Consider the following 26,202-nt stretch of genomic DNA (forward strand, 5'->3'; position numbering starts at 1 on the left):
AATTTCTTGCAGTTTCGATGACATACATCGATAACATATTCTTCACAAATTATGAAAAAGTTCAATTTGAATGTTATAAAAATTTCAAACGTAATTGTAAATTCGTAAAATATTGTTATAGAACAATTACAACCTTACAATTCAAAGATGTTTTCGTTATTATTAAATTAAATACGTATAGTTGTTGCCATATGCCATTAAGGCGAAGGGGGTGTGCTGATTTTATTTTTCAAAGGAGCCATCAATGGCCAAGATTTCGACTTCTGTCACACACATACGTCACAGCCCGTTTATAAGGAGGACCCATTTATTCATCAACATATTGCTAATTTTGACCCAAACCAGCGAACGATCAATCTCCAATTCCGTACCCCCCAGAGGTATGATTCGCTATGGGAACATGGAGGACTCTGTGATCCAACAGATTTAACGTGCACCAGTCACCATTAGCTACAAGGGAAGTCTTCTGCTGGCGTAGATCGAAAGCACAAACTCTTAAACATGGGCTTAATGCCCTATCAACCAGGTTATCCCGGCCCAAATAAATATTAAAAATCATTTTTAAATTTTTTTTTTTTAAATTCTGAACTATAATTTTCTGATTTGTTGAAATAGTTCTAAAGATATGGAGATGGATGCAAAAAGCAAAATTAATAGTAAGACGCTCCAGCGCCTCTGTAGTTTGAACCAGATTGTGGCCCCTTCCTATAATTTGAGTGAAAACTATGAACCATCGTAAAGAACAGACATGTTTCGCTGGAGAAAATGCAGAAAAAACGCGTTACAACGAACCTCTTTCTTTTATAATAGACAACTATTCTGATTTAAAATATATATCCAAAGTTTGATGCAATAAATAATTATTTTAAAATTTGGAGAAATGTCTTTCAATAGCTAAAATACTAGACAATACTATATCCTCCTCAATAGCAGAATGCAATAGCAGTTTCCATTTTTCCTTAATTAGCAAGCTCTTTTTTATGTTTCATCAACAATTTATATTTTTATGATTGATTGTATTGAAACATTTTAGCACTCCAAATAGCAAAAATAACAAAGAAAATTTAGAATATTTTTTAGACAAAGATAAAAGAATCACAATTTCATTAAAAATTATAAAAAGTATTAAGACTGGGACTTGAAATACATATAATTTATGTTAATGCAATTTAAATTTTTATTAAGGGGTTTAATCTAAATATGATGTAAAAAAAATAACTTGAAGAAAAAAGTTAAAATATTTTGTGTGCAAAATTGAGTTTGACAAAAAGAGGTCATTGATATCTTGAGAACTAGATTCATTCCGATGGTCACATTATTGTACTTACGAAGCCAGTACCTTCAGCATCTTGGATTTTTTTTAAAAATTTTAATGCACATGTATTAGGATATTTTTTGCACTTAAAAAACTTGATGTAACATTATTTGACAGTACAAACCTTTAAAAAGATGGATAATAATGGAGTTAATAATAAGAAAAAAAACACTTGAAAATTTTTAGAATTTCGATGGATTTTTCCTCAAAACTTAAAAGTAATGAAGCTATGCAATTTATGGTTTTGTGTCAGTAATTTAAATATTTTTCTGTTATAAGATTTTTTAAAAATTTAATTTCATTACAGTTTAAACTGATGATAACCAATTAGGATGAGGGTAAAATTTCTTTTAACTTTGAACAAAAGCAAAGATACTTATCAAAAATCTGCAAACAGGTAATTGAATGCTATTTACCTTACTTTCAAAAACTGCAGGATGCTGAATTGTATTGCTATAATTTTGCCAGAAAAAATTTATAGAAGAACTAAATTTTATAACTTAATAATTAGTGACTGCCTAGCATTTTAAACAATTCAAGATATAGTGCCAAAAAGAGTAAAATATCCACCATCAGTTAATTTTATATTTCACTTTATAAACATCGTTGCACAGTTGACCCAATTTTGAGTTTCCAATGTTACAAGGCAACTCCGTAGCCTTGTAATTTTGAACCTAGTTCTGAAGACAAGGGAACTCTTGGATCAAATTTTGGGAGAAGTTTACCTTCATGGTGGTCTTTTTGATTGAACTAACCCGCATTTACATTACATACAGAAGAAGACCATCAGTTTAATCGTGAAAATTAAATAAAGAGAACTAAAACCATATGTAGAATTTTCCTGTCTCCAACACTTTGACAAATAAGTTCGGTCGAGAGGCCTCTTAAAGAAAATAAACTTAGAATGAAAAAAAGAATTAGAATTAGAAAAAAAAAAGTTAAGATATGTACAAGATTGAGTTTGACAAAAAAAAATTCATAATATTTTTGAGAAATAGATTGATTTTAATGTAAAATCACATTAACTCAACCATTATTAAAGGGATATATTTCCCATTAAAATATTGTGAAAATTTTTAATAACTTTATTCACAGAGAACAATTCAGTATTTTGTGTCTGTTTTTTTTTTTTTTTTGAATTTATAAACGAAAAAAAATTTAAAAAAACCTTTGATGCCATTTTCACTGCACTTGATTTAGTCACCAGAGATAGAATGTTGAGGACCTAAAAATTTTTAAATGCCCCAAAAAATTTAATAATAATAATAATGAAAAAAAATGTAAAAAATTTATCTAAACTGAAATAATTTTTTTTCCCCTCCAATGCCCACCTGCGCTAACATCCGTCAATTCAGGCACATACAGGGTGATTTTGATGGCCTCTCTTTCAGGGGCACCATATTAGGTGGGCCAACGTTGCTCCCACAGTGAGGACAGATAGTACAGAGAAGGAAAGAACATCCATGCCTTGCCCAGAATTCAAACCCAGAACCTTTCTGATGCAAGGGCAGTTCCCTGCCCCCTACACAGGCCGATCGGCTTTAAATTGAAATATAATATCCTCAAAATTTTCAAAACTTTGTTTTATCTTATCTTTCTTTTTATATATATAAAAAGATTTCATCACAGCTTGTAGTTATAAATTTTGGAAAAAAAATAAGATAATTATATGAAAATAAATATACCTCATAAAGATAAATAGGAATTTATAATTTTCAGCTAAAATCTTCAAGTGTTCTGCATCGTATTATTAAATGTATTTTTTACTTTTTTTTTGTTTCAAATTGAGTGAATACCTTTTGCTCAAAAGAAATTTTTTTATATCTCTTCAAAAGTCAACATGAATATTTGTTATTGGAACATATTTAAAATTACAAGATTCAATGCAAAATTCATACTATTCTATAATAAAAATTAACAAATGACTAAAGAAATAGTAATTAATGCATTAGAAAGGGAAAAAATTACAAAAATGTACATTTTTATCTAAATGTGGATAGGGTATATACTTTGTGTTGTGTATAAATAAAACAAAGCAGTGAATAAAGCACAAATAAAATACAGAAATAGATACATTACAGTTTCCATTTTGTAAATAAAAACCTTTCTCAGTGTCTAAACACCAAATGTATGATATCAACAGCTGGGGTACTTATCACATTTCCTGTCAATTTCATCTTGCTTAATTAACAACTTGCATATTCATCAAAATTGCATCTCGGCTGGTTTATTAGAAAAAATTAAACATACCCTTAAACAACATGAAAGACATGCATAAAATTAGGATATAAAATAATCTTTTGTTAAACATAATTAGAATTCTAATCACAGATTTGAGTTTTCTTCTCAAATATTTCAGCATTATTCTTCCTCTACTTATTTAGATTTCTAGAAATCATTCTATATTTTCCTTTATTATCTTGTTCAAGATTATTCATCATTCCCTGCTATTTAAACCATTTTGCATGTGATTGCCTTGTCACTTCTTACAATCATCATGTCTTTAGACACTGAGGTAGGTTCTTATTAAATATAAAAAACCGAAATAGTTTTTTTTTAATTTGTGCCTTATTTACACATTCCTGAGTGTATAATTTTATGAAAGCATTGTTCAAAAAGCAGTGGAACTTCATTAGAGGTCTATTTAAGCAATTCATAATGTTCCTAAGCTGTCCCAATATTTTGTTTAGTCTAACACGGGATTCAGTAAATTGAATAAACTAGAAAACCTAAATGTTAACACAGATATAACAAAAACATAATTAGCATTTTTATTCCTTTTTAAATTTATTAATTTTATTTTGGAACATATTTGTTTGAATCTTATTTTTTAAAAACATTTGCTCAACTTAAGAGACTCTGAATACCAGTTTTCAACAGAGGGATTTTCAATTTTCTCATTCATTATAACATCCATAGATAATTTTTTTGGTGAAATCGGCTTTTCAGATTCTCTTATTTGAAAAATCTTTCTTAGACAATCAAAAACAGCAAGTTCTTCCGCTATATTCAATGTTTCGCCTGGGGCACGCCCTAAAAACTTCTTATCGGAATATATGCCAACATTATAGATAGCCATTATGGTATTCCGTCCTGACTCAAATATGAGTCTTGGTTCGTATTCACTCATGCCATGCTTCACTAAAATAGAATTCAAAACAGCACAAGGATCTTTTAAGTCCCATAAGTCAAATACATCTTTTCCAACAAGTTGTGTGCATATTAAGTCTAAAACAAATTTTTCAGCCTTACTTTTACTATCATCTTTGGCTATACTTCCAACTATTGCTAATAATGAACTTGCTAGAGTATGATTTTCAGGTGGATATTCTGAACATAAAATCAAGTCTTTGGTGCCAATGTTGAATGAAACGTGTGCCAAAACTTCATCAGATAACAGATGATTGTGTAGAGCCAGTACACCTTCTTCAGGCAAAAGTGGAAAACAATGCCTAAGATATCTCTTCAAGAAATCACTAGTGATATCGCGTCCATCGGCAATAAGTGATGTATTTGGTCTTAGATCCAGAGTCACATCTTGTGTTGGTATGTCTAACTCTTTCCGCCTTTCCTCTTCGGACTTGATGTAAGATTCATGAATGAAAGCACAACGTAAAGTTTCTTCAGTTATATTTTCATGCAATCTTTGATTAAATGCGTACAGTTCGGCTTTGTAGTTCCAATTGTCCCACTCACTTCTTTTTCGTAAACGATCAGGACCGGCTAACTTACGTCTGAATTTCATAGCTCTCAATGTACGACCATAGCCTTTTCTGAAGGATCGCTCTTGTGTTAAAATGTGTTCAGTAACTGTTAAAACACGAATTTCATTAATATTTATAGCATTTTTTATGTTTAAGATCTTAGGAAAACCGAAATTCAAATATCTGAAAAAAGCCATGGTTTCTTTAACAACAATAACAATAACAAAGATTCAAAGTGAAAGTTGCAGCTTATCTATAAAAATGTTAAGAAAATTCTAAAAACGAAATGTTGATTCAAAATGCAGTATAAAACTGATCAGAATTATGAAAATATTATGCTGTTCTTGGAAATATTTCTACTTAATTTAAAAGTCTCTTAAACAATATGTAATTTTGAAAAAATTATTTTTATGTTGTAGATCGTAACCGTGAAAAACTTCTGCCTGTTTACCGAAAGTGACAAATTTGGAAGTTTTGAAATGCTTTCGTGTATTAATGCTGATATGGTTGATTTAATTTGAACTTATTTTCTATTTATAATGAGAGTTAATCTCGGAAAACATTTTATTCAATTTTCAGAATGTCTTTACTGAGTGCAAAGTGGAAAAAAAAATGATTGTTATGTATTGTTTTAAAGAAATGTCATAGCGAGATATATTCCCTCATCTTGTAAAAATTTATCGCATTTTTTATTTTTAGGTGAAAGTTAATTTATAGTGAAATTATATACTTGTTATTTTAATTATGAGTTCTAATCGAGGAAACAAAAAGCACATTTGTGTGGTAGTTTTAGGAGATTTCGGTCGAAGTCCAAGAATGCAGTATCATTCATTGTCTTTAGCTAAACACAATTACTTGGTCGATGTGGTGGCTTATAAAGGTATCATTTTAGCTGGCATTTGTAATATTAATAAAGAAAATCTTTTAATTTATTTATCTTAAATATCGATTACGCATTTAAGGTTCCAGTCCATTCAATCAGGTGCTTGAAAACGAGAGGATCCAGATTCATTATATGAAAGAGGTTCCAGCCATTATAGGAAGTAAGTGATTTTCGGTTCGATATAGATATTTTCGTATTGATACCTGCTTGTGCCAACTATAATGTTTAAAGCGCTAAAAGGATTTTAAATTTGCAAAAATACATTACATACATTAGGTAATATCTATCTATATATATTTAAAGGTTTGCATGTGAGTTACTACAAATAGTTTACATATTCTCAATATTTTTGCCGTGAGCCGCTCTAATCAAGTCTACAAAACTTAGCATTTATTTTAGTGATGGTTCCATTAGAAAAATATTCTTCTCTGTATTATTGGATAGATTTTTTTTTAATTCAGATATCCGTGTTATGAATTTTCTGCTAAAATTTATTATTTGTTTTTAAATAATTTTGATTTTTATGCATTTATATTTGTGATATGTGATGTTTTGTTTACCAGTTGAAAGAAATATTTCCATATAAATGATTGTATGTGTTAACTACAATTGCTCAGGCACCTAAAGGAATTTGAAAAGTAATAATATGCGAAATTCTGCCAATTAGTCTCCTTCTGTATAAAGTTTCATTTTTAAAGTTTTTCACTGAGAGTTGCCTAATTTTGGATTATTTTGATGTAAGTACCAATACAGAAATCATCCCAAGTTTATTGGAAGAGCTACAATATATCCTTACTAACATTAAAATCTATTAGATTAGCCATATAATTTTGTGATACTAACACTAAAGAAAAATTGAATGAAATAGAAATTTTAAACCAGAGATTAGAAATATAGCTGTTATACATTGACTGTATTTTTTAATTAAATATATGTTCTCCAATATTCATAAAGCCTGTTTAGGATAAATATTGGTCTACTTTTCTCAAATATAGTGTTTTAATAGAGGCAAATATTTTATAAAGATTAGCTGTATTTTTTAATATTAAGATTTATTTAACCAATATATTTATACTATCAAATTTGATTCTCAGAGCAAAAATTTGATATCTGATTGGTAAACATTAAGAATAAAATTTTATTTATTATTTTCTATTTCTAAATATTTTTAATTGTTGCTTTGTGTTTAATATTGTATTTAATTTTGCTGAAATATTTTTTTTAATGCAACATTATTTTTTTATTTTTCAGGGACGCCCAAAATTATCCAATATATTTTAAAAACTATTTGGCAAGCTTTACTTCTTTTTTGGACTTTACTTTGCCTTTCAAAAATGAACTGCATTTTACTTCAAGTAAAATACTTTGTTTTTATAATTTTTTAAATTATTTTTTCAGTTAGTAAATTACAAGTTTTTACTTTATTTAAATAAAAGTATGTAATTTTATGTGTATTTTATTTAGCTTTATTTAAATTTAATAATCTTATTATATAAAGAATTTCTTTTGTAATAGATAAATTAGTGTTAGGATAAGACAGGTATCATTTTATATAAATGTATCAATAAAATATCTCTATTAACTTTTTCTCTACTAAAATAAATAATTTTCTTTTTAAGTAAGAGTTAATTTTAATAATTCACTTTATACTTTTATGTGTGTGGAAATTTAAAAATTTTATTTTAATTTTTGTAATGAATGTTAAATCATAAATTAAGTGAAACACAATTTTATGGCCATTAAGCTTTTAACCCTTTATTTAATTTTTTACATTAATATATATTCTTCCATATTTAAAAATATAACATTTGAAATTAAAGCTTAAATTTAGATTGTGAAATAGTGATAAAACAGTATTTCTTTAAATTTATTTGCAAAATGTTCATATTTTTGCTTCATATGATTTAGTTACTTGTTTGCAAACAGTTTGATAAATCAGTTAATTAAAAAAAAAAACCTACTCATATAGAAAGTGTATTCCTATTAATTACATAAATGCTGCTGTATACAAGATTACAATTTTTGAATGAATTATATTGCAATACAGTCAGTATCGGTTATATGGTCAGCTCATGGGTCCAGAATATTATGACCATATAAGCGGTGTGACCATATATGCGATAACCAAATATGTAGTATAGTTAATATGGCGTGAATATATTCTGGAATCAATGTATTTTTTAAACAAATAATTCAACTTTCAAAAACGTTTAAGAATTAATTATTGAGGTGCATAATAGGAAAGAATGAAAAAATAATTTTTATACTTTTAGAAAAATTTAATTCTTTACCTTAGCATATGTACGTGTTCAAAAAAAATATTCCAATAAGCTTGACTGTTTCTTCTTCTTGGTTGTTAAAACACCTTTTTCTAAGTCTCTGATAGTTTTTAAATGTTCATCTGCTGCATCTGAATTTGCAAAAAAAACACCTTAAGTCATCTATAGCCTTAAGAGCATCAGCTGTTGATACAGACTTTTTATTGCATTTAGTATCATCCTCATCGTCACTTCTTTCAGCATTCAGATTTAAGACATTAGGTACAATGCCTTCTACAGTTGCTTCACAATTAGTGAGGAAATCAACGTCTATTTGGGAATACAAATTTACGTCCGGCATTGCATAGCCTCGGTTTCGAAGATTTTCTGCCAATTCAGCCAATTGAAAATCTTCCTCAGGGTCCTCTAATGATACCGAAGAGTCTGGAGAACTGTGGAACCCGGCGCGATGGAAAAAATTTTCAATAGTTTTCGACGACACCATGTTCCAGCTTTGGTCAATATAGAACAGTGCGTTCAAAACTGAAACGTGAAATTCTTCTTTTCTGTCTATGGCGGTGATCATATCCCGTAGAAGAAGCTTTCTGTACATAGACTTGAAGCTTTAAATTATGCCTTGATCTAGAGGCTGCAACACACATGTGCTGTTTGGAGGCAAAAATATCAGCTCAATCGATTTCAAGCCCTCAACAGGACAGTGAGCAGTGCAGTTATCAGCAATCAATGCAACTTTTCTGCTTTTCTTTGAAAAATGTAGGTCCCACCTTCTGAGAGTTTTTTCCCAGATCGTTTGGGTCATCCATGCTTTGGAATTGGCATCGTACAAAAGGGGCAAAGATTTACAATTTTTCATGCATTTCGGTTTCAGAAATTTTCCAATCACCAAAGGAATCATTTTCTCCGAACCATCCATGTTTGCAGATAACAAAACTGTTAAGCGTTCCTTACTTTTTTTCCTGCCTTATACAGTTTTCTCCTTTGAACCCAAGGGTTCTGTCGGGTAAGATCCTATAGAAAAGTCCACATTCATCGACGTTGAACACGTTAGCAGGTTCATATCTTTCATGAATATCTCGCAACACTACGTATTTCCATTCTTTTAAAGAACTGTTGTCAAAATCAGCAGCTTCTCCGCACAATTTCTTAAAGAATAGGTTATTTCTTGCATTCAATCGCTGTATCCAGCCATTGCTTGCAACAAAATTTGATTCTCCTAGTTCTTTAGCTATTTCTAAAGTTTTTCTTTTAGAATATTCCAGGATATGATATAGGAGCATTTCGTGATCGTGCATATTTGATCCATGACAGAAGAGTCTTCTCCACATTCGCATAAGGTGACACTCACTGACGTTTTCTTTCTCGGTCGCTAATTGAAACATCTGGGCAGCTACGTTTGGCTGCTAAAATGTTTTTTAAAGTTGTTCGCGGTATAGAATTTTCTTTGGCAAAAGTAGCTTTTGAAAGGTTTGACTTTTTAAACTTTTCAACCAATTCATTTTTTTCCCGATATTGTTAAATTCTTTCTTTTCGAAGCCATAATGAAAGCATGGATACGTTATTCGTTCAGTAATCCAAATAAAATGTTCTTTTCTCTCAACTTCAACTCCTTTTCAAATGATCAAAAGACCTTTTGCCCTTGGGCGGGGAAAAGAATGCCAGTGGTCAAATGAGGAGAGGGTAAGGTCAAATGAGGAGAGGGTAAGTGGTCAAATGAGGAGAGGTAATGAATGCAAAAGAGAAAAGAGGGTAGGGTGACGAAATAGAGGGGGAAATTCCAGTTCTCTCCGGGGGTCGAAGGAATGTGTTTACCTTCTGGTCATTTTTCTTGTCTTCCTGTCTAAGGAAATGTCTTAAAATGTATCTTTTTTCAAAAGAAAAAAAAAGGAAACTGACCATATAACCGGTAACTCGAGAAATAGGATGACCATATAAGCGGTGAGCTTTAACACGTGTTTCCTACTAAGAAGACGGGACTTTACCATATAAGCGGGGTGACCATATAGGCGGTACTGACTGTATTATATATTTTTTTAATTTTCTCAACGTTGAGGCTTTTTTTTACAAATATTATTGTTCAAAAAGTTCTTTACTGTACATTTTACCAATGTTAAAGCTTTTTCTACAGATAATATTGTTTAAAAAGTTCTTGAATGCAGAGTGCGGAAAAAGATAAGTAGACAACCCTGAATAATGTTTGATTTAATGATAGGATTTTCACCTTCTAAGACTCAATCTTAATGGCTCAAGGAGGTGCCTTAAAATAAGCTAATTAATAAGTGTAAACAATTTTTAAAGTTATGAAATCAGACACAAAAATGTATTTTCTCTGAATTAATATGTGTCTTTTTTTGTCAGATATGAATTTCTGTCCCCCAAAATATAGAGGGTGGCTGCAATCTAGAAAACATGGTCCCAATAGTTTGGTCAGTAAAGATCTCCAAAGTTTAGACCCATTATAGTTAATTTTAATTTCTTGCCTGTTTTACTGGCAAATTTTATAATTGTGTGTAAAAATTTTCAATTCACTTAAAAAGTTCTAGAGATATAGCTAAATATGCTAAAAGTAAAGTTAACATTAAGGGTACAAGCTATGGAGCACTTTCTTGACCAAACTATTTGGAGCATATTTCCCAGATTGCAGTTAGCCTCTATATTTTGGAAGTCTGAAATCTGAATTTGTCGAAAAAAGGTATGTAGATTCTGAGAAAGTGCGTTTTTGTGTCTGATTTTGTAACATTTCGTCCACATTTATGAATTATCATATTTGCGATCACACCCTTGAGCCATTTAGATTGAGTCTGTGAAAATCCGAATTAAAAAATATTAAGAGTTGTTCTTTTTTTTTCCTCCTTTTTTTTCTTCTGTGCACTGTACATTGGCAGTTTTGTTTTTATTCTTATTAAAAGTAAGAGGACTTTGTATTTTTACTTTTCTCCATTACTGTAGGTGGATCTTTGAAGATGTTTTTAACATTATTGCTACTGCAAATGCATCTTTATTTTTTAAGCAAAATATTTTAAATTCTTATCTTTTTTGTTCACTTATTAACACATGTTTTCTTACAGAATCCCCCATCGATTCCCACATTACCAGTATGCTGGCTTATATCCTGGCTTAGATATTGTTCTCTATTTGTTGATTTTCACAATTATGGATATACCATACTAAGCCTCTCTACTGGAAAGAAGAGTAAATTAGTAAAATTCGCAAAGTGGTATATTCTTTATCATTACTTAAAAATATTTTTATCTAATGACTATGCAAACATTTTCTTTGTAGAAATTGTAAATTCTAATAATATTTATAAAAAGTAATGTATTAATGGTTAGCATGGTGTGCCCCTCTCCCCCATGGGGATTTAATTTTAAGTAGATCATTATGATTAAAGCTAGAATATTAATAATTATCAAAATGTGTGCATTCCCTGTGTATATTTATTTTTTAAATTTTATATAGATGATCATAATTATCTATCAATATTAACAATTAAAAGTGTACATTTTTTAAAATATTTTTTACATAAAAAATAAGAAAAACTAACTATAATTTTTTTCTTTTTTAAACTTATTGTGAATTTAGCTATGTTTTTATACCTCTTGTATTAAATAGCTCTGTCTGAATTTATATTTTTCATAGAATTGTAAGTTTTAAGGAATGACAATTACCATATGCTTCCAGGTGTGAAATGTATTTTGGCCGTAAAGCAAATAAGTCCATATGCGTCACTAAAGCCATGAAAGATGATTTAAATGAAAATTGGAACATTAGGTATATTTCTGAATCCTATTTTCCATTATTCTTCCTCATTCACTTCATTCTCTTGTGAGAAATTTTAAGATTTATAAATAAATTATAAACTTTGTTTCGGTAACTATTTACTGCACAAAAATTTTTTATTTGTAACAAAAGTCTCTATTGTTTATTATATATTTTGTGATGCATTTTCAACCTCAAATCTAATATTTATGTTATTTCAGGCTAAAAAACATTTTCTTTAGTTGTCTATGTTTTTTAAAACCTTTTTTTTTTTTTTTTTTTTTTTTTTTAGCAGGTTTGGAACTTTTGTCATATTCTTTTTGGGTTGGAATTTTGAAAACCTAATACATTTTTGTTTACTTAAAAAATGTTTATTTTGTGTCATTATTTTATAATAATATTTTACTCTTGTTTTTATTTCTGGATTTTTAATTTTTTTTAAAGTATTAGGTCAGTGTTATATATTTGTCTTGCAGACCATGACCAAATTTTGTTGGTAATGGCAGATCTATCATATTATCTATCTGAGCAGCCATTTTATTTTTAGATTTACAATTTGAGTGAATAATACAAAATAACTAGAAAAAAATTCAACAATAGATATGCATTATGCCATTAAACATTATAATTGTAATTATTGATATGAAATTTGTGTTAAAAACTTGCAATGAATTTTGCACACTCACGTACTCCTGGCACCAGAGGTATCTCACTTGTATCTCACTCAGCTCTGTAACAAAATATTGCTCACCATTTCAAACTGTAGAATGTTGGCTTTGTGGGCGAGCTAGTGGGTAAATGTTTCCATATGGCCTTTGCAAAAAAGGGCGAAGAACTGAGACCAAAGTACATTTCACAAAGAATGGGGGAGAATACATAAGATGAAAATGCCTGATCCGAGGTAAAGTTCCACATGCCCAAAAAATTTAAAAATAGTCCCCAAATCAAAAAAATAAATAAAAATAAGCATAAGCTCTCCTAAATATAATGCATTTGCAGACTAGTTCTTGGAATTCAATGGACGAGTCAGTGTTACTCTTGGGCTGAAAAGTTTACAGATTAGATTCTAAATTAATGCAAAATAAGCAAAAGCGGTAACTAATCTATACCGAGGTAAATTTTATATCTTAATATGTACTAAAAATTTTAATTTAATTTATAATTTGCTGTTCCGTATTGTTTTAATTTTTCTCAAAATAATAGTCTCCAATATTTTTTACCAGAGCATCTGTGTTGTATGATTGCCCACCTAGCATCTTTCATCCTATTTCAGTGGAAGAAAAACATTATTTTTTTAAGAAAATGAGTGAAACATATCCTCAATTTAAATCAAAGTGAGTATAAAGCATTTCTATTAATTTTTATGAATGACCTGCAAAATGTTATTTGCATTTAATTTCTATCATTTTCAGTTATTAATACATGGTTTTATAACAATTAAACATTTTCTTATGTAACATGCCAAGTAATTTTTTACTGAATTTTAAGTTTTCATATAATCAAGGGAGCTGCCAACTTAATGAACATTGTTAGTTGGTCTTGCTTTTCTGTGTTTATACGCTAAAGTGTGTAGTAAGAGAAAATGCTGAGTCACATTTTTAAATAATCATTTTCTGGTGTTTCTATTAATTATAAATATTACATTATTATTAAAATATTACTGTTGAAAAATAATTGGGGCTGGACAGAGTTTAATTTAGTTATTTAGGCCATTAATGGCACTGAACTGTTAGTTCTAATGTTGATATTTTTAGTTTTATTGCACTTTAATTTTTAAATCTAATTTAACATTCATTTATAGATTAGAAACTGCTGAAAATGAAACTCGTTTTACTAAACTAATTGAAGATAAATGTGAATTACTTCCGAGTCGACCAGCATTGGTAGTTAGTAGCACTAGTTGGACTGGTAATCATTTTATTTTATTTAAATTATTCATTATTATTATTTTTTTTATTGGGAAAAGGTACATTTTACAATCTGACAAATCATTAAAGAATTAGCTGAAATCATTCAAAGATTTTTAATATTGAAAAATAATATTGGCTTTTTTTAAAAATAGAAGACATTCAAAGTTAAATAATTTAAAATCATTCTCTGTGATTTTTCTAAGCATATTTTTATCGTAGTAAAGTTATTAATTACAGGTATTTTTTCTGGGGGAAAAAAGAGATATTTTCTTTAAAATTCTTTTTTTTTTTTAAATTCTTTCTTTTAAATTTATTTTTATTATTTTTTTTTAATGCTTTTCTTTAAAAATGTAGTATCTTAAGTCCAATATTGGTCACTTTCAGGGTTACTTACTAAAATAATTGCATGAATTAGACGTTGAATCATGTTTGGTTTTCAAAATAAGTTTCTATCAGTTTATAAGGCACTTTTACACTTATTAATTTTTGTCAAATGCATTTAAATTTAAGTTTGAACAGATATTTAATTCTTGTTGGTCTTAGTTTTATAAAGGATTAACTAAACAGAATAAACATTTAATGTTATTAGCTTATTTTAAACTATAGTATAGTATATGATGTATTTGTATTGTATACCTCTGTTATTGATTGGAGTAACTAATGCTTCCACAATATCTTTTTTTTCTTCCTCTAAATAATCAGAAGATGAAGACTTTTCTCTTCTACTTGCTGCATTAGATGGTATGTATGAAATAAATAATTTTTATATAATTTAGTTAAAATTGACTTTTTTATCTTTTATACTTGATTTTTTTTTTTTTAAAGATTATGAAGAAGCAGCAACCAGGAGAAAGGACCTTCCAAACTTGATTGTTGCCATTACTGGTTTGTAGCTTCTTATTTATTAGCTATGTGTAATGGTTTTCATATAAGAAATTTTCTATTTTTCTGTGTAGTACTTATGATTTTATTTGAAAATTAATTCATGCTATTATAGTAAACTTTACCACAATGGAGGAGGAAGAACAAAAATATTTAACGCTGAACAATAAACAATTTGAAATTTGAAAAGGAACAATTCCATTAATTAAAGAATTTTCTATTTTATTAATCAGTTGCTTATTCTTTTAGTTTGACCTTACTTCTGTATTGTTTCCTAAAACTGCTTGAAGATTTTATTTTTTGCATGCTCATTTAGAATTCTTTTCATTTAATGTAATTTTTTTTCAAGTCTTGTTGGAAAACTAATAGTAAGTTACATAGCTGTTAGGTGCATTGCAAAGTAGCTTAGATATTATTGACTGACCTAAATGTAAAATATATTACTATTGCAACATATCACTCACTCCTTAATCGCTAAAGCCTTCCAACAAGAATTCTGGTCCAGCTCAAATCACTCATGAATGGGGCAATGCATATTTACCATACTCTCTTTCAGCACGAGTATGGCCACCTTATTCACCAGTCTTGAATCCAATGTATTTTTCCTTTTGGTTTATCTTGCTAAGTATGTCTGTGCTAAACTTCATGAGGTTTTGGCATGTCTAAAAAATATCCTTGTTTAAGGAATGAGATAAAATGTTAATGGATTATTTGGCTCCTAGCAGAAATTTTGTAATGCATTTACAGTTCTGCATTGAAATAAAAATTGGCCTTTTTAAACATTAGTAAAAGAAATTTTTTCTTATTAATTTAAAAGTTTGGTTGTGATATTTTAGTAAATATTAAATTTTTTATTTTATGTGGACAAGTTATTTTTTGTTTTGTTTCTGAGAAAATTCATATATTAGGTAAGCACCTAAGGAAGGTTCTGGCATGTCATTTGCTTATTTTTACTGAACCAGAGAGCGTAGGAATATGAGCACTCTTTATGACAATAAAATTCCCCTATTTTAAAATATTTTTCTATTAAATGCAAAAAAAATATAAATGATTACAGTGAAACCTTTCAGTGTTACTGTGAATTTACCATTTTACTGTGGATTGAACAGTGGTCACCACTGTCCATTCCACAGTAAAATGGTCGTTGATGCAGGTTGGCCGTTCTTAGTGGTTACCTCCGTTGACTTCAAAATTGTTATCAAAGGTACATGACTTTTCGCCAAAGATTCTAATTTTAGTCAGTGTCATTTTTCTTGGTGCGGAAACGCCATTTCTGTTGGCATCATGAAAAGACGTATCAATGGATAAAATTTAGTGTCTATAAAAGTGATCCCAACTGATATAATTCTGTGTAAAGACAAATTTACCAATAATGAATGATAAAGGTTTTATAAATAAATAAACAATTATGTTTTTTGTTTAAGTTTGCATTTCATTTTATATCATAAAAATTAATTAGATTTAAAAGATAAGAACAGCTTTGTTTATTTAAGATGCTTGTTTTTTCTAAAATACCTTTTTTTTTCTAATTTAACTAGCAACTCTGTAAGTAAATCATTGCTAGCATCGTCTTTAGTGCACTCTGACTGCAAAGTGAGGTTCTATCGTCCAAAAGAGCTCTCTTAATAAGAGCCTCACACAAATATTTTAAATGCATTTTAATCTACTTATTTGTTTTGTTAAATTTTTTGTTTTGATATTTTTTGTGTTTTCTTATTTGACCTTTTCTGCATTTGGTGCAGATGTCTTCCTGGTCGCTGGGAGAGGTTTTAATGATATCTCTTAAAGGTTTTTTTCACCACGAAATCTATGGAAAAAATTCTGTGTCTCCCAAAGGTGGCTGTAAATAGAGGTGGTTGCTGCATTGGTCTGTTCTGGAGGTTTAACTGTAAATAAATAAATAAAAATTTGAAAATTCAAAATAAAAAAATAAAAACTAATAGGATTTCCAAACCTGAAGTAGAAGTTAAATTTGGGAAAAGAAACAGCTGGAAAAAAGAGCTTCTTCCTGGAGTTTCGTGACTTTATAGAATAAATTAAAACATAAGTTTTGTTTTATGTCAAATGACATCTTTTATTTAAATCTAATCCTTAAATTAGATTTTTACAGTATATGTCTAAGTTAAAGCAAAAAGCAAGGCGTTGAGTGACTTTCTTACATAGACAAGGCAGGGTTTCTATATTGCTTACATTTTGTGACAAGAGAGGGTGGAGTAAAAAGCTTATGTAAATTAATGCTTATGTAATATTCGAACAGTTGAAGATTCTTAATATGTTATTATATTTTAATGTAAATAGTATTTTTTGATACCATTAATAAAAGAAGCGTTATTCAAAAGTTATAATTACTTGCTATGAGAGTATACAATCTTTGTTATTTAGTTAAAGACAATTTAATAAGCACAACACAACTAATTTAAATACCATTACTTATAGACGTTTTCTGATAATTAACCTATTTATATGGATAATTTAAATACTATATTTTAATTATCCTTTATTTTTGATCCTTCAACTATATACATCCAATTTAGTTTTATTCTTTCTTTTCCTCACTGATTATCTGAGTTTTTGAGTGTGTTTCAATACAGAAACTATGCATTGCTCTGCTGAAATTCTTTTTTGCTATTTAACTTCATTATCCTAATTTAAAAAGATTTTTATAGGAAATACTTAAACTTTCAAGTGGTTCAATAATTTTTTAAATATATCTATATTTTTTTTTATATTGTTTATAATATTCTTAACTAAAATTCTATGATTCCTTTTTATAGGTAAAGGTCACTTAAAAAGTTATTATGAAAAGGAAATTAAAAATAAGAATTTTTTGCGGGTTGAAGTTATAACTTTGTGGTTAAAGTTTGAAGATTATCCTACATTCCTTGGTATGTATAAAAGCTTATAAACTAATGTTGTTGTTTTTTTTTAAATTTATTTTGGAGATTTGAAACAAAATTTTTTTATTCATTCATGTCTTGACATAGAATGTTTTTTATTTTTATTTTAATATTCATCCTACAATATTGTTTCAATGATCTTAACTTTTTTTTTGTTGTTCATCTTAGATTATTTTTTTCTTTTAATATTATTATTGTCAACAATAAGTTTGTTGCTTTACTCTATTTAGTTGACTTTATTCGATAAATTTATAATTAAAGAATATAATTATGATAAAAGTAAAGGTTGAATTTAAAATCTAAAATGTAGCTATATAACGATTGTGCAAAATCTTAAAATTTAGCTTTATGTTTATACTTTATATTTAAAAAAAATTGATGAAAAACAAACATTAAAATTACTTTAAAAATTATTGTATTAAAATAATTTTACCATTTTGGAAAAAATTATTTTATCTAGCTTAAATATAATTTTATTTAAATTATAATTTTATCATTTTAAATTAAGCTTTTTACTTAAATAGATTTGTATTTTCAAATTAACATCATCAATTGTGTACAAAATTAATGTGTTGTAATTTTCAGCATGTGCTGACTTGGGGATAAGTTTACATAGTTCTTCTAGCGGTCTAGATTTGCCTATGAAGGTGGTTGATATGTTTGGATGTTGCTTACCTGTCTGTGCTGTTTCGTTTAATTGGTAAGAAAACGATTTTATCTATCTTTGTATTTTTCTTATGTGGCATCATAAATTCAAATATTTCTCTATCTATTTTCAATGCTATAATTAGTATTCATTATGTTATATTGTCTAGAGTAATAGTTAATAGTAGTGTTAAAAAATTAGTTATAAGTTAAGTATTTATTTGGATTCATTTTGTTTGGTTTGCTTGGGTAATAATTTAAGTAGTATTGATTTGTTAGTAATGCATTATTATTTAGAGTAATTTACAATGTGGGAACGGCTGCTAAAATAGCTCCAAACTGTTCCAAAGCAAAACTTCTGCTCCAAAATGTCATTTTTTCCTAAAATTACTCCAAGCTGCTTCAAAACTTCATTGAGCAAAAAGCATGACTTTGCTTTTTTTGCTTACAAGGCAAAGGGATGGATATCAGCATTGCTTACATTTTTTCATTGCTCCTTTTTTTTCAAAATTAATTTTAAAATGCTGAGTAATAATTAGAAAAATTTTACTTTAGGAATTAAATTTAAGGAAAGTAAAAGTTAGAAGAGTTTTCTTTATAGGATTTCAGAAGTAAAAGTTTTGACAACAGAAGGAAAGCAAAGCATTCTAACAAAACTTTTATACAATGAATAAAGCCGTAAATTTTTGTGCAAATTTACATATTTTTATTCAAATTAGTTCTAAAATTAGATTACTACAATAAGTCTAATACTTTGAAGTTAAAGCAAAAAAGATGGGTCTTTGCTTATTTTTGCTGGCAAGAGGTTCTTAAACTACCCAAAAATTTTGGTTATGCAATATTTGAATGGTCCCAAATGTACTTCACTAGTTTTGTAATTTCCACTGAAGACATTATACACAGAAACATCTTGTACACACATAAAAGGGTTTTTCTAATCAAATGCTCTCTTGAACATTTAAAAATTATGAGTTATCATTATGTCTCCTAAGCCTTTCAATTATAATATTGTTTATTGCTTTGTTTCTGTAGCATTGATGAGCTTGTTAAGAATGGAGAAAATGGTTTAGTTTTCACTAGTGCTATTCAATTAAGCAATCAACTCCAGGTATCAATTTTGAATTGATATTAATTTTTATTATATTCTTTCAAAATATGTTTGCATACTAAAAATTTTTCTTCCTCTACATTTAGTGCCTGTTCAATGATTTCCCTAGGAAGAAAACAGATTTAAATATTTTCCATAAGAATCTAATGAAGAGTTCCAATTTAAAGTGGGATGAAAATTGGAATCACACCGTTTATCCTCTACTTAACGAACTATCTTTATAAAAAAAATGATTTACTTTCTATTAAGAGTTGTTGGGAACCAATTTTATATTTTATTTTAAACTTATTGATTGTGAAATGTGCACATATTTAGTTTCATTATATTATGCTTTATTTTTTTAACAAATTTAACATTTATTTATAACTTATTTTTACACATTGTAACTGCTGTGGTTTTATGTGATACTAATAAATTTTTAAATAATTTAAATTGAATAGTTTCTGGGTCATATCTTGTGTTTAGTAAATAAATACTGATTTATTCGTATTTCGTCACTGAAACTCTTAAAAATATTTTACCAAGGATGAAGAGGGAAAATATTAATCAGTATGATTTGTTGAATTAAATCAAATGATTTTTTCTTTAAAGAATAATTAATTTATGTGTCTCAAAATATTAAAATATAAGATTGTTTGGATTTTTTATAATCTTAAAATTTATTTTAAGGTTTCCATTGGCAAAATTACAATTGTTATTAAGTGAGAAAAAATTAATTACACTTTTGAAATGACATATCTAAAAATCTTATTTTTAGGATTTTTTTAGAATGTGAGCAGGGAATAAATTGAAAATTTAATGCAGTTTTAAATATGGATTAAGTTGAAATATATATATCTATAACAGTGAAATTAATTTTGTAATTTTTTTTAGCCTATTTTACAATAAATAATGATAGTTACATTTTTACATAATTTTTAATAAATTTGTACCTTAACAGTTTTTTTTGCAGAAAAATAATTCAAAATGAATTTTTATATTTTATTATTTAAATCAAATGAAATTCTGGTTGAAGAAAAATGATGAAACTTGTTATGTTTTATTAGTTCAAAATGCTTTTTAGTTATTGGTTATTTATTATACTTTGGTTATTTATTAATTGGTTATTTATTATAGATTGATATGTTTGTTTAAAAGATTTTGTAATTGTCGTATTGGTCAAAAGTTTTTTGGCTTTGTGTTTGCAGCATTGAACTTAAGAAATCCAATTGTAGCAACTAATATGATTCCACTTTCTTTCTAGTACAAGTATCATTTCAAAACAAACAACAATGCAAGTGTATATCAAAACTATTTTAGAACTTTTATTTCTAAAATTTATTTTTGCATACTTGATAATATGAATATTATATTATGGTGGCTTATGCATAGTAATTTTGCATGAGTTTAATGAATTTGTTTTTATGTTACTGCAAAAATATTATTTTTGATGTTATTAAAGTATTTAATAACTTCAAAAGTTTTATTTTTATTTACTGCAACACTTTCTTATTTTGACTAATTTCATTGACATAGTTTATGCATTGTTGATCAAAGTTCTTTGATATTTCGTTGGTGCAGAAATAATTATTTTAATCTTACTTTAATATTTAATAACTTCATAAGACTTTTTTCAATTAATTCAACTCTTACATGTTTTTAAGTGTGTAAACAATTTAAAAAAAATTAAAATAGTGATTGTGATATTTAAAAGTTTTTATTGAATAATGAATATAAATATTGTGTAATTTTTTTCTTCTCAAAAGCAAGAATTAAAAAATGACTAGTAACATGCAGTAACTTTTCATGTAATTTTAAAAGTTTTTCATTTAAACTTTAATCATAACTGCAGGGAAGTTTATCTCTTCATTTTCTTTTTCTTCTTTCATTTCTTGAATTAGTTGATACTGCTGAATCAACCTTGTCACCTCATGTGCCTATTTTAAAAAATATAATTCTTTATTAGTTTCTTGGGTTATTTACTTTTTATATTCATTCATTAAAGAAATATATAAGAAATTGCATATATATATTATATAAGAATACATATATAAGAAATTATTCATGATATATATGGGCGAATCTCAGGAATCATTAATCGAATTGGATCTATTCACTAAGTTGTCCAGACCGTAACCCTGTCAAACCGTAACCTCAGGATTAATTAATCGAATTTAACATAGTAAGGGCATCAAAATTTTCGATGTTCACGATTATTTTTTGATATTTTATACATTTTCAAACAATTCTGGAGGTGTAAAAATAGTGTGCCTATTATTTTTTTTTATTATCAAAAGTTAAAGGTTTTAGAGATCTGCATATATATATAAATGCAATATTAAATTAATAAAATAAAAGTTTTTTAAAAAAAAGTTTTTTTTCTTTCTAGTCAACGCTCTGGTAAAATGCATTATCAATATTTAATGTTTCCAACTGAAATGGTTAAAGTTATTTTTTAATTATGACTAACTAACCACTAAACTAAATCATAATTTTTATTCCAGCTTTACACCCTCTTAAAATTGTATTTAAATAAAATTTAAAGCTAAATGTGGTATAATTGAAAAATATTTATCAAAAGCAAATTATTCAATATACAAATAATGGAAAATAAAATGTTCAAAATTTCATGCCACTTCATATTTAGTTTATTTGTTATTCTATTTTTAAAATCAAATAATTTGCAAATAAACCAAATTCATCATTTTTTATGATAAATACTCCATTGTCACTAAAATCAGAAATTTAAAAAAAAGTTCCAGCCTTGAAAATATATTAATAAATTATTTTAAGCAAAAAAAATTCAGATATAATGATTTAAAGATATCATTTGATTTAAATCATGCTCTTGTCTATCACTGCCTGTTCTAACATTATTATACATTACATTACTAACATTTGTCATTTTTTTTTCAGTTATTTTACTCATATAAAAATGAACTGATCACCATTTAAAATAATATCTGCAAAATATAGATTATTTCATAATTCTATATATATTTGTTTGTAAAGATTCTACTAATTCATGAAACTTGGGATATGTTAGCAAAAGTGCTGGAGCCTATAATTATTGTTGAAACTATTGAATTGCATGAAAAATACAGTAGACCTTTTAATCTTTGTTAACTGGAATCACATTATCTGAGTAGCAACCAAGGATCAAGATGACCAAAAAATGTAAAAGGAACAAAGAAGTATTGATTGTGATATGACACCTATGAATGATGTTGAGAAATCGATTTAGTAAATTTCTTAAAAAAGTAAGGAAAAAATTAAAATATTCAATCATATCATTCTTCACCAAACTATGAAGTAAACAAAATACTTTATTTTCCTTTTAAAAGTAGTAATTTTAAATCTCGGTATTAAAGTTAAATTTTTGTTTATCCTCTTTCTCTTGCATTAATCATTATTAATGCATGATCATTATTAATTATTATACTCTATTGTTTGTATAATAATTTTAAGTTCAGTTTTTTTTTTTTTTTTTTAAATTATCACTTATCCTTATCTAAAGTGAGGCATTTCCTGACCAGACCATCCTGGTTACTCAAGTGTCTACTATATTAATTTATTAAATTTGTCAAAGATCTTATGTATATTTTTTTATTTATTCCTAACTTAAGTAAAAATGGATATATATATATATATATATATATATATATATATATATATATATATATATATATATATATATATATATATATATATATATATATTAATAATTCATTATGACTTTGCTTCAGTTATTAAAAAGCTCAATGGAAAACAAACAATAGGAGGATGAAAAAAGTGATGAAATGAATTCTTACATGATCAACTTGTAGACGGACAGTTTTCTTTATATTCCTGTCTCCAAACATAACATCTGCATAGGTTGTGCCATTCAAATCTACTACGTTATAAGGTGCATAGACTGCAGCAAAATTAAACCTCCATTGTGTTTCCTTTATAGAAATATTGAAATTATTTTTCATTATATACAACTTTTTATTTATCATTTATACACAGTGTTCTATAATTACTTCCCTTAATGCATATTTCAGACTTTTTGTCTAAAAGATAGTCTTAAAAGTATAAATCCAGTCATATTCTTAAATAAAAATAAAAAATACTTTTGCGTTAAAACAAATGAACAAAATCTATATCACATTTATGTTTAAAAATTCTTTTATATTTTATTTAAAAATATTAGAACTAGAATTTATACTTTGCATCTTTCATTTGTAAATATTTTTTCTGGTTGAATAAGAAATGTGATTGAAGATAAAAGTAAACTTATATATAATTATTCATTTAAATTATGCTGTTTATTTTGAATTTAATGTTCTGGAAATATCAATTATTTATGATTTAAATTTATAAAGACATTAATATTTTTTAATGCGTCATTAATGATTTCACTCAAGAAATATTCAGGTTTTTTGAATGGCACTCACAATCACCCCTGCATTAACATGCCAAAATATTATTTGCAATATTAAAATCTTGCATTTCCTTTTTATAAATACCTGCTTACTGTAACAATATTTGCATAAACAGTCCAAAACCAGGTACTTAACTGTTTAAGAATTTAACAATATAAATTAAGTCGTAAAGTAAAATGATTCTAAGAATAATTTGTCCAATAAAATTCCTATGACCTACCAAAAAAAAAAAAAAAATTTAAATTGAAGAAAAACTGAACATCTGGGGAATCATTTCCTTCTATATTTTACTTATAAATCTTATCATAAATTCATAATTATTATAAATCAAATTTGAAAAACTCCATTTATATTTATTACAAGTTTAAGATGTTTTTAATTTAAATTAATATTATATTGAACTTCCTAGACAGCTATTTTAAAATGACAGACAGCTACTTTAAAAGGGCATTTTAAAAATCATTTAAATTTGAGCCATTATTTTTTAAACTGGAATAAGTCCATTTGGAGCTACGAAGTAGTTCATTTATTTATTTAAGATTCTGATAATCATTGTGGCATTTTGATGTTTTTTATCAAATTAAAAATGTGACCAAAACTGATTAACCATTGCAAATATTTTGAAATTCATTCAAATACCAACCCTCAAAAAGCTCAATTTGTGAAAAAGAATTAAAAATGAACTTATTCCATTTTCAAAAATAAGGGCATCTATATTTAATAAATGATGTCCTGCTTTGCTTTGTTGTTTGTTTAATAATATTAACTAATATTATTTAAAATATTTTCATTGAAGTAAAGCTCTTAATAGTTTAATTTATTTATGTACTTACATGTGTCTCCATGTGCAAAACATTTACTCCCATTTTATTTATCGCAAGAATATATTCCTCTTCTATATCTTCCTCCAACATCTGTAAAATGATATTTTTTTAAAAAAATTATATACTTTGTCCCAAAAAAGTTTAATTTTTCAATATCAAAGAAAAATTTCTAACCTTTATTCCAAAAAAGCAAGAACCAAATAGGGACCATCTTTGTAGTATTTCTGGAAAAAATTACAGTTCTCAATTAATTATTTCACCTCTTAAAAGTACTTTAAATGTAAGATGCGCCGTACAGGCTTTCAACCCAAAATAGCTTAATCTATGCTAAATATATTATTCTGTTGTATTTGTTGTTTCAAATAACTAGGTAATCTTTTCACAGTATAAATTCAATAATTTTCCAGTCATTTTGATCCTAGGAAGTTTTTCAACAATTAATACAAGTATATCAAAATAGTGCAAAATGCTTTATTTTGTTAAATAATTTGACCAAACCTTTAGCTATATATTAATTTTATTGTAATGAAAGTGGACATATCTGATAATGTCAGAATTACTGTAGCAATTTCAGCGCCACCAAAGGAAGGTAGTAGGTTTGCATCATATATTAGGTATCTATTAGCCAACACATTGAGAATACCCAAAGTCATAAAATAAGAGCAATCCTTTGTGATAAAATTAAGTTTAATTAAAAAAGTTTAAAAATAGTAAAATCCTATATGTGTTTTATTGCCCTATTGGTACTCTTTCATTAGTGAAATAAATGGCAAAACAGAGAAGATGTAATTTTGTTACATCACACTCATAAAATATAAATATATGGTTACAACATTAAATTGGCAGTACAGGTTATAAAAAAAAAACGTCCGATTGTTTGAAAAATATAGTATAACAGCAAGTTTATAAACAATGAAGTTTTTTATGATTTGTACATTCTCCCAAAGATTCAGGTTAAAGCATGGAAATACATTGATGAATAGTGTGATGTGAGAAGAAAAAAATTCAAGCCTACAGTTAGCAAAATTTACTGATAGATGAGTTAAGTTCTGATGTTGTTTGAGACGATATTGGAGTGCTCTATTAGTTTGTCTTACATAAGAACGTCCATATTCACATGAAATTGCTTAAATTCTCCAGTTGTCAACGCAATCTTTGGTTGTTTGAGGTTGTTGTTTGGAAAAAATCAATGTCTTATCCCTTACTAAAGATGGTACACCAATGTCACAGCTAAAGGTGTATAGATCTTTATAAAAATTCTATCATTAATTATTTTTAAAAGCTGCCAATGGTTTCATATGATATGGTGTTTGTCCTACCAGATCCACTATAAATGTTTACCCATTGACAAAGACTTTTACATCATTTGTCTTAGACAATGCTTAAAATAAACAACCACTATTTTAACAATACATAACTGCATTTGGTTTTACGCTCTCTGTCTGGTAATAAAATTATTACGACTACAAGTTGTTTTGTTCTGAAAGTATCCATCTTCAGCATGATTTTGCATTCAGTTTAAGCACTCTCACCTGAATTAATTATATGTAATCAGTTCATACTTAATATTTTATGTTGAAAACATGTCTGTAT

General features: G+C 27.2%; 3 protein-coding genes and 1 long non-coding RNA gene across 6 annotated transcripts in view; 2 read left to right on the plus strand and 2 right to left on the minus strand.

Annotated features, from left to right (window-relative positions):
* Nucleotides 1-4,063: 4,063 nt before the first annotated feature.
* On the minus strand, nucleotides 4,064-5,264 carry mRpL44 (mitochondrial ribosomal protein L44). Its single transcript, XM_016050283.5, has one exon. It carries the CDS (start codon nucleotides 5,214-5,216, stop codon nucleotides 4,146-4,148), a length of 1,071 nt encoding a protein of 356 aa, XP_015905769.2. The 5' UTR covers nucleotides 5,217-5,264; the 3' UTR covers nucleotides 4,064-4,145.
* A 192-nt stretch (nucleotides 5,265-5,456) lies between these two features.
* Alg1 (ALG1, chitobiosyldiphosphodolichol beta-mannosyltransferase) overlaps nucleotides 5,457-26,202 on the plus strand; it is a 36,205-nt gene continuing 15,459 nt past the window's right edge. For 2 of the 3 annotated variants that reach the window (XR_015431309.1, XR_011636104.2), the window contains exons 1-12: nucleotides 5,457-5,899; nucleotides 5,982-6,062; nucleotides 7,154-7,257; nucleotides 11,247-11,395; nucleotides 11,860-11,949; nucleotides 13,161-13,271; nucleotides 13,739-13,845; nucleotides 14,550-14,588; nucleotides 14,673-14,732; nucleotides 17,504-17,614; nucleotides 18,212-18,326; nucleotides 19,304-19,379. Coding sequence is in view for 1 of the 3 variants with exons in the window: in XM_043048711.3 (XP_042904645.1) it covers nucleotides 5,764-5,899; nucleotides 5,982-6,062; nucleotides 7,154-7,257; nucleotides 11,247-11,395; nucleotides 11,860-11,949; nucleotides 13,161-13,271; nucleotides 13,739-13,845; nucleotides 14,550-14,588; nucleotides 14,673-14,732; nucleotides 17,504-17,614; nucleotides 18,212-18,326; nucleotides 19,304-19,379; nucleotides 19,466-19,603 (1,317 nt within the window). In the remaining 2 variants the exon portion in view is untranslated. Of the gene's footprint in view, nucleotides 5,900-5,981; nucleotides 6,063-7,153; nucleotides 7,258-11,246; nucleotides 11,396-11,859; nucleotides 11,950-13,160; nucleotides 13,272-13,738; nucleotides 13,846-14,549; nucleotides 14,589-14,672; nucleotides 14,733-17,503; nucleotides 17,615-18,211; nucleotides 18,327-19,303; nucleotides 19,380-19,465; nucleotides 19,812-26,202 lie in introns of those variants that run through there. The other variant, XM_043048711.3, reaches the window with a different exon arrangement.
* The window catches only part of LOC107438106 (unconventional myosin-XV), a 33,019-nt gene continuing 27,876 nt past the window's right edge, over nucleotides 21,060-26,202 (minus strand). Inside the window, exons 15-18 of the mRNA XM_087157031.1 lie at nucleotides 24,784-24,833; nucleotides 24,619-24,699; nucleotides 23,171-23,305; nucleotides 21,060-21,295 (exon numbers count right to left, since the gene is read on the minus strand). Of these exons, the coding sequence (XP_087013157.1) occupies nucleotides 21,188-21,295; nucleotides 23,171-23,305; nucleotides 24,619-24,699; nucleotides 24,784-24,833 (374 nt within the window). The 3' untranslated portion in view covers nucleotides 21,060-21,187. The remainder of the gene's footprint in view (nucleotides 21,296-23,170; nucleotides 23,306-24,618; nucleotides 24,700-24,783; nucleotides 24,834-26,202) is intronic.
* Nucleotides 22,480-25,780, plus strand: LOC147814861 (uncharacterized). Its single transcript, XR_015431310.1, has 2 exons — nucleotides 22,480-22,618; nucleotides 25,557-25,780. It is a non-coding gene; the product is annotated as an uncharacterized LOC147814861 (long non-coding RNA).

The sequence above is a fragment of the Parasteatoda tepidariorum genome, chromosome 2 (assembly GCF_982258835.1).
Source record: "Parasteatoda tepidariorum strain Cologne lab strain chromosome 2, Ptep-v5.0, whole genome shotgun sequence".
NCBI classification, from domain to species: Eukaryota; Metazoa; Arthropoda; class Arachnida; order Araneae; family Theridiidae; genus Parasteatoda; species Parasteatoda tepidariorum.

Excerpts from the sequence above, each read along its gene's own strand:
- mRpL44 (XM_016050283.5), bottom strand. The coding sequence starts at position 5,216 with ATGGCTTTTTTCAGATATTTGAATTTCGGTTTTCCTAAGATCTTAAAC.